Here is a 12,317-nt window from a genome sequence, read left to right as displayed (position 1 = left end):
ATTGCAATTACAAGTTATTGAGAAATCAATTAAAAACTGTAATAAAAAAGATACTTCTTATAAATTTAACTAAATTCTAACTCTACTCGAAACTAGTAACAGTACATCTTACCTAATCTGTTTATAATTTTTAAAGAATATTACCTAATATGTGGTACCCTACAGACTATGTCTGTAATGGAGTTTACCTTTGTCGGCTATAATTCTGGACAAAGAAAAAAATAAATGCATTTAAATATCACACTAAATATAATACATTTAAATTTAAATACATTAAACTTATCCTATGTATTACAATATAAATAAAATTATAAAGCATTCCCAGTTTTATTAAAATTGTTTTGGGATATTTTTATAACATGTATAAAAATAACCAATTCCTACATCTCGTGCCAATTTATTTTATAATTTATGTTATATATAAAAAAATAACTTTACAAATGCTTTGTTATAAAGTTAATATTTTATCATCTAGTTGGGTACAAAATTTATTTTCTAGCCTTGTTACCACTATTCAGGTAACATTATTAATACTCTATACAAACAAAAGATGATGCAATGGTATGTTTTTAATTAACAGAAGAAATATGGAGGAGACTTAATGTTGATAAACAAGACCCTTCCAGCACAACAGCTCTTCTTGTGTTTACAAGAGCAAAATATGTCATTTTTAATAATGATAATATACATATAGTGTTAAAATAAAAATTTAAGATTAAGGTTACTTCATTACAGTGGAATGATCCATGTGTAATGTATTTTCATAAAAGTTTTGTTTCAAAATGGTAACTATTATTTTTCTTAGGCAGGATTATGGTAAAGTGTGGTGGAGGGGAAGTTTCCAACATCATGCCACTAACATGTAGTAGAATATTTTCCATTCCCAGTTCACATTATTAGCCTGTCTACACTAATTTAAATAAACATTAATCCCTATACTTTATAAATTCATTAACTTATGCACATTTTTGCATTTGTACATATAGTTATTTTCTAATTATTATATTTACTTTTAAGATGAAAATCAACACAATGATCTCTTGTCAAATTTTCCCAAACAGTCTATCATTTCTTATTTCACTTAATTTCCTCTATAATAATTTGTTGAACTAAACCTTGCTTCACCAAATGTAAGTATGAAGGTACAATTCAAAGAAAAACAAAGGCAACTTTTCAACTTCCAGATATAACACATAGTTTGGAATGGAATTCAGTAGATTGAAAATTAATTTTAAGGCAAACCTCAGCACTCTCTTAAAGTCTGATACTTTTAAGAGCCTCAAATCTGTGTTCCATAACAAAGAATAATTATTACTACTGCCCCAAATAACCTCCACATAGCCAAATGTAATATAATACTCTGTTGTTTTTTTTTTTGATCAACTGAATTTTTCCAAACAATCTAAAAACCCATTTTCATTAGCTTTGCCTTATTTTGGAGATGTAATGCAGAAGAGAAGTGTGGCACCAAAGTAATACAAAGGTAAATGTATTTATTAACAATATTAACTTCTTGACTTCACAATGATTATTTTTCATCTCTAACTTGTTTTCTTACCCTTCTTTTGAAAATCATTACATTTGATTTAATTAGATAACATTCAGATTCTACATCTCACAAAAAATTGTCTATCTGTTCTTGCAGAATTTTAGGATTAACTATCAATAATACTATTTATTGGGGGTCATTTTAGATAACGCTGACTATGCTTGTGGGCTGTTTCCCATCCAGTGGTGGCATAAAAAATCAAACGATCATCAGTTAAAGCAAGGTCTTATATCATAATAAAATCTAAAAACTATGCATAAAATGCACTGGAAGCAAGTGGGTTAATGAGAGGGTGTAATACACATTATTACAGATTTCAAATTCATCTGTTAAGAAAGATGCCCTCGTAGTCAGAGATTTACAATAATCTTGTTTGTTTTCATTTTTATCGATAACTGACTCATAATAGAAATTACTATTAACAATTATAGTAATCTCATTTATGAAAGCAGTATATATATATATATATATATATATATATATTATACTGACTTTAAGAATAGTGAAATGTAGATAAGCACATAGCAAGATATCCTTATACATAGTAATTTGTTGCTTTAGACTGTTATCTTTTTTATAACTTTACAGTAAATAATGGAACTGAAAAATAAGAGGTATCAGTTAAAGCTACGTTCTCTGAGAGTAATGATTTTCACTCATACGACAGTTTAACAAAGAACTTTAAAGTTAAAAAGACACCTTCAAGTGTCACTGGTAAGACTGAACACATTTCAGTGAATTTTACATGATTGTGTAGAGCAAAATTCCTGATTCAGTGAAATGGGCAACCATTGTCACTTCTCACTTCCCCTAGAAAGCTTGATAATGAAATGTTTTTTATTCTTGAGAATGCCTACACATTTTATAGGGATTATTTATATCTAATGTAGGTTGACAATTATTTAACAAACAATAATAAAAGGTCACACAACAGAATCACAGTAAGTGAAGCTACTCACTTGTTTCTGCATATCAACATTTAAAATTTCAGTCATGTCACCAATTTCAATATTATAAAAGTCCTGTTTATACTGTGGTTCTGCTATCGTAGTAGATTTCCAACCAGGACGAGCTGTACACATTGGTTGCTGTTTTCCTGAGTTTATCCATTTTCTAATCTACAGAAATAAAAAGAAAATTTTTATCAGTAATAATAATTGTAAATACCAATTTTTTAAAAACTTTTTTGTTCTCATTGAGCACTTTCATCACTGAACACCTATAGTTATATTATTATATAAAAATTAAAAGAAAACTCTTTAAAATCTGGTCACATACATCACTAAGCTTAGTACTATTAGTTGAATATCAAATGTATTTTGGATTTAGACACTTCACTTAGACACTTCAGATGTTACATTTAAGAGTACAGTAATTGGAAAGGAAGTCAAGTCTCCAGATTAATTTCTGGCTGTCTAACCCCATCAGATAAAATCAAGGATAAACTGACTGTATTGTATCTGTTATCAGCAGCAACAATAGGAAGTCAAAACTACAAACAAGAGCAAAAACAGAGAAGAAATATCTAGAATAAGTAAAAGAGGGGTGGGCAGTACCAAAGTACAAACTAACTATGGAGGAAATCAGCACATAACCCTGCCCAGAGTTTAGTACAACTTTTATACAGATTTGAACACTAGATTATGTACCAGTGTTCTTTGGTGGTTGGGTTTCAATTAACCACACATCTCAGGAATGGTCGACCTAAGATTGTACAAGACTCCACTTCATTTACATTTATACATATCATCTTCATTCATCCTCTGAAGTAATACCTTACAGTGAGATTCCAGAGATAACAGAAAAAGAAAAAAAAAGAGGTTAGTACAAGACCTTCTCCAGGCATCCTTAAAATCCTTCAGGAGTTAAGATTAATTTTACTTGAGATGGGAGCATCACATTACCAATAGATGATTTTGTATTGACCAACTTAAAGATTCACTGCAAAAGAATTTTATATTCTAGAAATTAAAGGGACACTCTCAAACAGGTACAGGGCTTTTGAAAGAACTAGTTTCCTCATTCCAAGAAAACATAGCCAGAAGAAGTATTCAACTCAAATATATACCATTCAACTACACCCCCATTGGAGGTGAGGTCAGATATTTAAATGTAAACTTTTATAAACTTATTTTTTTAACTATGACTGATTACAAAAAAAAAAACGAAAATAGTACAAATACTATCAATTTCTTAAATAATGAGAAATGAAAAAATTTATCAGAGATAAAGTTTTAAAAAAACATCTTCTCTCTTTGTCACATCAAACAAATTGAATGCAGCTTTAAATAAATGAATAAATCTTTTATTACACTGATCCATAATAATATGCTGTACAGATCCATCAGGAAGTGTTCATACGCTACTCCATGAATACAAAAATGAAATTGCCCCAGCATTTATTTGGGTGAATCAAGGGAAACCATGGTTAAGCTTTGATCAGAGTATCATCATAAAATATATAATTAATTATAATATAAAAAATAGTTGTAATTAAAGTCCATATTAATTATTTAAAATATAAACACATGAAATAATGTTAAGGTACAATCAGTAGTATATACAAAAAATAACTACAAAATGAACGTTATCTGAGCACATATGAACAGGATGCAGAAAATTCACGACTTGTTTAAATTTTAAGTAAGTATTTTTTGAAAAGACAATATGTAATATTGAATTCAACAAAGAAAATTTTTTAATTGTATTTTAAATTAGTAGGAAGGTATTTTTAAATAATTCAGTTATTTATTAAAAATGACAACAAAAGCAATAGGATCTTTCTCATACGCTGAAGTATTGTGATGAGATATAAAAATATGAATACATTAATATTTTTAATTTTTTAATAACAGTCTACTTGATGTATTCTTATGGGCACCATACATATAGCCTAATTTTGTATCTTGAAAAAACTCACTCTGACAAAAGTCAAAACAAATAAAAGAAACATTGAATTCTTAAAAGTATTTCACGGGAATATATATATATATATATATATGTCAACTGTCTCATAGATGATAATCAAAAATCCACCAACAGCAATAACTTTGATGCTCTACAGAAATGCAGTAATAGACTATATTATAACTCATTTGATATAAAAATAAACAGTTACATAAGTTAACAGATACAATTTAACTCCAACATGTTTTTAAACACACTCTAAATGTGTGTATCTTCTTAGCTTACAAAAGAAACTCAACCAGTAATAAAATTAGTTGATGCCATTAGAACAGCAGCACTAAATACTAGTGATGAGCACAAACCAATACAACTGAAAATATCAGTTGTGAATTTTTTAAAAATATTATATTTAATAAATTTGGTTAAATTTTATTATTTAAAGTCATTACTATTTTTCCTAATCTTTATATTGATCTTGGTAGACAAAAATATTTTTTTAAAAATTAAAACATAATTATTATGAAAATTAAAGCTTACTTGTTTTTGAATGTTTTTAACTTTTTCTTCGTGATTGAAAGGTGCCGTATCTAAGTAAAACTTAAATGAAATCCAGTTCTTAAAAAATATATATACATCATACATAAATGATGAAGGCAAAAGGAAAATGCAAACAAATATCCAACGATAATTAAATAGAATATATTCTATTATATCTTCATGTAACATTTTAAGATTCAAAAATGACTATTATAGATGTAGTGTTTATTAGAACAACCTACAACAAAATAACTTATTCAAATATATTAATATTACTAATTTAATTATACTATTTTAAATAATGTAAGTACAAGAAAAAAAATTATATGAAATGAAATCAATAATTATACGTTATCATTTATCATACTTGAAATATGAAGTGAATATATCTTACAGTAGAAAAGCACAATAAAAGATAATCAAAATTTACAATTAACATTTACAAATAATGAAAAGCAATAAAAATGTTAATATTTATTTTTTAAGAGAAGATTAATATCATTACACGACCTTGAACAGCTAACAAAAGATAGGTTTATCATACCTTTTATTTTCTTTGCTGTTGTAAGATGCAAAATACTTAAAATGAGATAATGTTTTGTAATAAATCAAAATTTTGGAATCCCAACTGTTGCATTCTGGCATTTTGAGGTCTACTTAATCTAAGAATGCAACAAAGAAAATTTTGGTTATACTGATCTGTGTAAAAATATACAGTAGCTGCCACGTAATAAACAAGCTTGGATGATCAGCCTGCATATCACTGCTATACTATTGTTCTCTGAAACTACTGTTCTCTAATCACATCATGATAAATTATCTCTTAGTAGCATAAACATGATGAATCGGTTAGTAATCATTGCTACTCCGAGCTTATCATTACTTGGCGGCAACTGTATGAATGAATAGACTGAATCATATCTGAAGTCTTATACAATATTAGACTAATTAATTCTAGTCCAGCATTAGTATTTTAATGGACATAAAACAGGATCTGAAACAAAAACATTATTATTGCAAAATAAAAAATACTATTTAAACAGTAAATATTTTATTTCAGAATAATATAATGCGTAACTTTATAGCTTAAGACTTTACCTCAAACAATGTAAATGTTGGCATCTATTTTACTTATCACTACTGAATGAGATGAACAGGAACAGAGTTATGAAATTTAGAATAGCAACTTGTTTACTACTGCTAATCAAATTTTATTTAAATCAGACAAGTTAGTTCAGACAACTGTATCCATCCCATACAATGTCTATGTTTATCTCTAGATAATTGGTACAATTTGGTGAAAAAATCATCAAGGACAAATCTAATTTGAAAAACAGGCAATTCAATGAAAATCTTGTTATAAATACTTTTAATAATGACTATTAGTAGTAATAAATTACTGTGCAGTGTAGGTGAGGAAGCGATTGATAGATTATACAAACTGGTGTGTAATATTTATGAAAAAGGGGAATTTCCGTCAGACTTCAAAAAAAGTGTTCTAGTCATGATACCAAAGAAAGCAGGGGCAGATAAATGTGAAGAATACAGAACAATTAGTTTAACTAGTCATGCATCAAAAATCTTAACTAGAATTCTATATAGAAGAATTGAGAGGAGAGTGGAAGAAGTGTTAGAAGACCAATTTGGTTTCAGGAAAAGTATAGGGAGAAGGGAAGCAATTTTAGGCCTCAGATTAATAGTAGAAGGAAGATTAAAGAAAAACAAACCAACATACTTGGCGTTTATAGACCTAGAAAAGGCATTCGATAATGTAGACTGGAATAAAACATTCAGCATTTTAAAAAAATTAGGGTTCAAATACAGAGATAGAAGAACAATTGCTAACATGTACAGGAACCAAACAGCAACAGTAACAATTGAAGAACATAAGAAAGAAGCTGTAATAAGAAAGGGAGTCTGACAAGGATGTTCCCTATCTCTGTTATTTTTTAATCTTTACATGGAACTAGCAGTTAATGATGTTAAAGAACAATTTAGATTAGGAGTAACAGTACAAGGTGAAAAGATAAAGATGCTACGATTTGCTGATGATATAGTAATTCTAGCCGAGAGTAAAAAGGATTTAGAAGAAACAATGAACGTCATAGATGAAGTCCTACGCAAGAACTATCGCATGAAAATAAACAAGAACAAAACAAAAGTAATGAAATGTAGTAGAAATAACAAAGATGGACCACTGAATGTGAAAATAGGAGGAGAAAAGATTATGAAGGTAGAAGAATTTTGTTATTTGGGAAGTACAATACTAAAGATGGACGAAGCAGGAGCGATATAAAATGCTGAATAGCACAAGCTAAACGAGCCTTCAGTAAGAAATATAATTTGTTTACATCAAAAATTAATTTAAATGTCAGGAAAAGATTTTTGAAAGTGTATGTTGGGAGTGTCGCTTTATATGGAAGTAAAACTTGGACAATCGGAGTATCTGAGTAGAAAAAATTAGAAACTTTTGAAATGTGGTGCTATAGGAGAATGTTAAAAATCAGATGGGTGGATAAAGTGACAAATGAAGAGGTATTGCGACAAATAGATGAAGAAAGAAGCATTTGGAAAAATACAGTTTAAAGAAGAGACAGACTTATAGGCCACATACTAAGGCATCCTGGAATAGTCGCTTTGATATTGGAAGGACAGGTAGAAGGAAAAAAATGTGTAGGCAGGCCACGTTTGGAATATGTAAAACAAATTGTTAGGGATGTAGGATGTAGAGGGTATACTGAAATGAAACGACTAGCACTAGATAGGGAATCTTGGAGAGCTGCATCAAACCAGTCAAATGACTGAAGACAAAAAAAAAGTAGTAATAAAAAAATATATTGTGATTACAAATGAAATAGATGCTTCTGTAAAAGATTTATATAAGTTTGTTACCTAGAAGGTTTTACAAGAAATTTGTTAATGTTTGTATTTCTAAGGATTCCATATGTGCAGTGGAGTCACACGATATATATCAACACAATAGTTCCAATTCCCTCCTCTATGAATCATGAGACCTTGCCGTTGGTGAGGGGGCTTGAGTGCTCAGGGATACAGAGTAGCTGGACCGAAGGTGCAACCATATCGGAGAGGTATCTGTTGAGAGCCAGACTAAGGAATGATTCCTGAAAGAGGGCAGCAGCTCTTTCAGTAGTTGTTAGGGGCGTGAGTCACAATGACTTAAACGGCCGTATCAACATCACTCAGTCCTCTGAGTACTGCGCAGCTGAAAGCAATGGAAAACTACAGCTGCTTTTTTTCCAAGAAAATGTGGCTCTCTGCATTTTCACATAGCAACAATGGAGGCGCCTTCCTTGGTAAAATTTTCCGGAGGTAAAATAGCCCCCCGTTCGGATCTCCGGGTGGGGACTACTAAGGAAGGGGTCACCAGAAAATTAAAAAATAACATTCTACGAGTCGGAGCGTGGAATGTTAGAAGCTTAAAAAAGGTTGGTAGGCTAGAAAATTTAAAAAGGGAAATGGATAGGGTGAATGTGGATATAGTAGGAATTAGTGAGGTTCGGTGGGAAGAGGAAGGCGACTTTTGGTCAGGTGATTTTAGAGTAATTAACTCAGCGTCAAATAATGGGCAGGCAGGAGTAGGTTTCGTGATGAACAAGAAGATAGGGAGGAGAGTGGAGTATTTCAAAACACATAGCGATAGAATCATTGTAATAAGGATAAAATCAAAACCTAAACCGACAACGATTGTTAACGTTTATATGCCTACAAGCGCCCATGATGATGATGAGGTAGAGTGTGTATACGAAGAGATTGATGAAGCAATTAAACTCGTAAAGGGAGATGAAAATTTAATAATAGTTGGAGATTGGAATGCAAGCATTGGAAAAGGCAAGGAAGGAAATATAGTGGGTGAATACGGGCTGGGCAAAAGGAATGAAAGAGGGGACCGACTTATAGAGTTTTGCACGAAGTATAATTTAGTAATTGCCAACACCCAATTTAAAAATCATAATAGAAGAATATACACTTGGAAAAAGCCAGGCGATACTGGAAGGTATCAGATAGATTATATCATGGTTAAGCAAAGATTTAGAAATCAACTCGTTGACTGCAAAACTTACCCTGGAGCAGACATTGATAGCGACCATAATTTGGTGATAATGAAATGTAGATTGGGGTTTAAAAACCTGAAGAAAAGTTGTCAGATGAATCGGTGGAATTTAGAGAAGCTTGAGGAAGAGGAGGTAAAGAAGATTTTTGAGGAGGACATCGCAAGAGGTCTGAGTAAAAAAGATATGGTAGAAAATGTAGAAGAAGAATGGGAGAATGTTAAAAAGGAAATTCTTAAATCAGCAGAAGCAAACTTAGGCGGAATAAAGAGAACTGGTAGAAAACCTTGGGTTTCAGACGATATATTGCAGCTGATGGATGAACGTAGAAAATATAAGAATGCTAATGATGAAGAAAGTAAAAGGAACTATCGGCAATTAAGAAATGCTATAAATAGGAAATGCAAACTGGCGAAAGAAGAGTGGATTAAAGAAAAGTGTTCAGAAGTGGAAAGAGAAATGAACATTGGTAAAATTGACGGAGCATACAGGAAAGTTAAGGAAAATTTTGGGGTACATAAATTAAAATCTAATAATGTGTTAAACAAAGATGGTACACCAATATATAATACGAAAGGTAAAGTCGATAGATGGGTGGAATATATTGAAGAGTTATACGGAGGAAATGAATTAGAAAATGGTGTTATAGAGGAAGAAGAGGAAGTTGAGGAGGATGAAATGGGAGAAACAATACTGAGATCTGAATTTAAGAGAGCATTAAAAGATTTAAATGGCAGAAAGGCTCCTGGAATAGACGGAATACCTGTAGAATTACTGCGCAGTGCAGGTGAGGAAGCGATTGATAGATTATACAAACTGGTGTGTAATATTTATGAAAAAGGGGAATTTCCGTCAGACTTCAAAAAAAGTGTTATAGTTATGATACCAAAGAAAGCAGGGGCAGATAAATGTGAAGAATACAGAACAATTAGTTTAACTAGTCATGCATCAAAAATCTTAACTAGAATTTTATACAGAAGAATTGAGAGGAGAGTGGAAGAAGTGTTAGGAGAAGACCAATTTGGTTTCAGGAAAAGTATAGGGACAAGGGAAGCAATTTTAGGCCTCAGATTAATAGTAGAAGGAAGATTAAAGAAAAACAAACCAACATACTTGGCGTTTATAGACCTAGAAAAGGCTTTCGATAACGTAGATTGGAATAAAATGTTCAGCATTTTAAAAAAATTAGGGTTCAAATACAGAGATAGAAGAACAATTGCTAACATGTACAGGAACCAAACAGCAACAATAACAATTGAAGAACATAAGAAAGAAGCCCTAATAAGAAAGGGAGTCCGACAAGGATGTTCCCTATCTCCGTTACTTTTTAATCTTTACATGGAACTAGCAGTTAATGATGTTAAAGAACAATTTAGATTCGGAGTAACAGTACAAGGTGAAAAGATAAAGATGCTACGATTTGCTGATGATATAGTAATTCTAGCCGAGAGTAAAAAGGATTTAGAAGAAACAATGAACGGCATAGATGAAGTCCTACGCAAGAACTATCGCATGAAAATAAACAAGAACAAAACAAAAGTAATGAAATGTAGTAGAAATAACAAAGATGGACCACTGAATGTGAAAATAGGAGGAGAAAAGATTATGGAGGTAGAAGAATTTTGTTATTTGGGAAGTAAAATTACTAAAGATGGACGAAGCAGGAGCGATATAAAATGCCGAATAGCACAAGCTAAACGAGCCTTCAGTAAGAAATATAATTTGTTTACATCAAAAATTAATTTAAATCTCAGGAAAAGATTTTTGAAAGTGTATGTTTGGAGTGTCGCTTTATATGGAAGTGAAACTTGGACAATCGGAGTATCTGAGAAGAAAAGATTAGAAGCTTTTGAAATGTGGTGCTATAGGAGAATGTTAAAAATCAGATGGGTGGATAAAGTGACAAATGAAGAGGTATTGCGGCAAATAGATGAAGAAAGAAGCATTTGGAAGAATATAGTTAAAAGAAGAGACAGACTTATAGGCCACATACTAAGGCATCCTGGAACAGTCGCTTTAATATTGGAAGGACAGGTAGAAGGGAAAAATTGTGTAGGCAGGCCACGTTTGGAGTATGTAAAACAAATTGTTGGGGATGTAGGATGTAGAGGGTATACTGAAATGAAACGACTAGCACTAGATAGGGAATCTTGGAGAGCTGCATCAAACCAGTCAAATGACTGAAGACAAAAAAAAAAAAAAAAAAAAAAAAAAAGTTCCAATTCATCCCAAGCATTTGTATATCTTATTTGATCCCAGAAAATATAGTCACAAGGTGTCAAAAGTCTGAACTTCTCCGTGACAGACATATAAACACCTTGATTTCATTTGTTGCGCAGGCAACCCAGCACTTGGAAAGTGTTCTTCCAGATAATTTCAAACCTCTAAATGCCAATGACCCAGAGCCCCATTATAAGTGAATAAAGTTTTGAGTGTCTTGCCAGAGTTGAGGCATTAGCCATTTACTTAATACACCAAGATAAATTCCTTCGTTTTAGAGTGTGTTTGTGAAAAAAGGGCAGTAACCCAACCTTTTAATCCAATTTTTTGGATTGCATCTTTTTGTTTTGGGATATAGTGATTTTAAAAAAAATATGTTAACACTACTACTTATCTCTCTTTAAAAAAGGCTTCTTTCATCTCTTTAAAAAAGGTTTTCATCAATATACATATGTCTTGAGATAAAAATTAAAGGTTAACGAGGAACTACCCTCCCCATGTTAAATAATATACGCAAATTAAAAAATTGAATAATATTAATGCTGCGTGTTCATAGTCACCTAACCAAATGTCTTGTAAGTTCTGTTCCACAGATCACAGGCAAAATAAATGAAATTCATACACATTATTTCATTTTTTTTTATTGTGGACTACCAGTATCTCAAGAGGTTGAGAAACAGAAAAGTTGCATACCCAAAATTTTGACCTCTAACAACACTTTGCAGAACGAAATCTAAAAAAACAATGTAATTGTGCAGTTTAAAACTTTGCATAAAATATTTACACACATTAAGATATGTTCTCATAATGATTACAATAATAGACAAAAAAATATTTTAAAAAAGAAAAGCATAACTTGTTAAATTGCTAAGGGTACTTAGACAATGCTTATCTGTAAAAATGTTTTTACAATAATTTAAAAGATAAGTTAAGTGTTGTTCTTAAGCGAGTATACTGATAAAACCACAATAAATCATTACACAAATAAATACTTAAAATGGTATCAAATATCAATGTTCAGAATAAAAATTTAA

General features: G+C 31.0%; 1 protein-coding gene across 1 annotated transcript in view; it reads right to left on the bottom strand.

The window, feature by feature from the left end:
* Window positions 1-11,974, bottom strand: part of LOC142319086 (delta(24)-sterol reductase-like) — a 55,202-nt gene extending 43,228 nt beyond the window's left edge. The window contains exons 1-3 of the mRNA XM_075355971.1: window positions 11,844-11,974; window positions 4,994-5,231; window positions 2,509-2,667 (exon numbers count right to left, since the gene is read on the bottom strand). Coding sequence (XP_075212086.1) covers window positions 2,509-2,667; window positions 4,994-5,182 — 348 coding nt within the window. The 5' untranslated portion in view covers window positions 5,183-5,231; window positions 11,844-11,974. The remainder of the gene's footprint in view (window positions 1-2,508; window positions 2,668-4,993; window positions 5,232-11,843) is intronic.
* Between the last annotated feature and the right edge of the window lie 343 nt (window positions 11,975-12,317).

The sequence above is a fragment of the Lycorma delicatula genome, chromosome 2, assembly GCF_047948215.1.
Source record: "Lycorma delicatula isolate Av1 chromosome 2, ASM4794821v1, whole genome shotgun sequence".
In the NCBI taxonomy this organism is placed as follows: domain Eukaryota; kingdom Metazoa; phylum Arthropoda; class Insecta; order Hemiptera; family Fulgoridae; genus Lycorma; species Lycorma delicatula.
The sequence above is the reverse complement of the archived record's forward strand: the minus strand, read 5'-3'. Positions and strand labels throughout refer to the sequence as shown.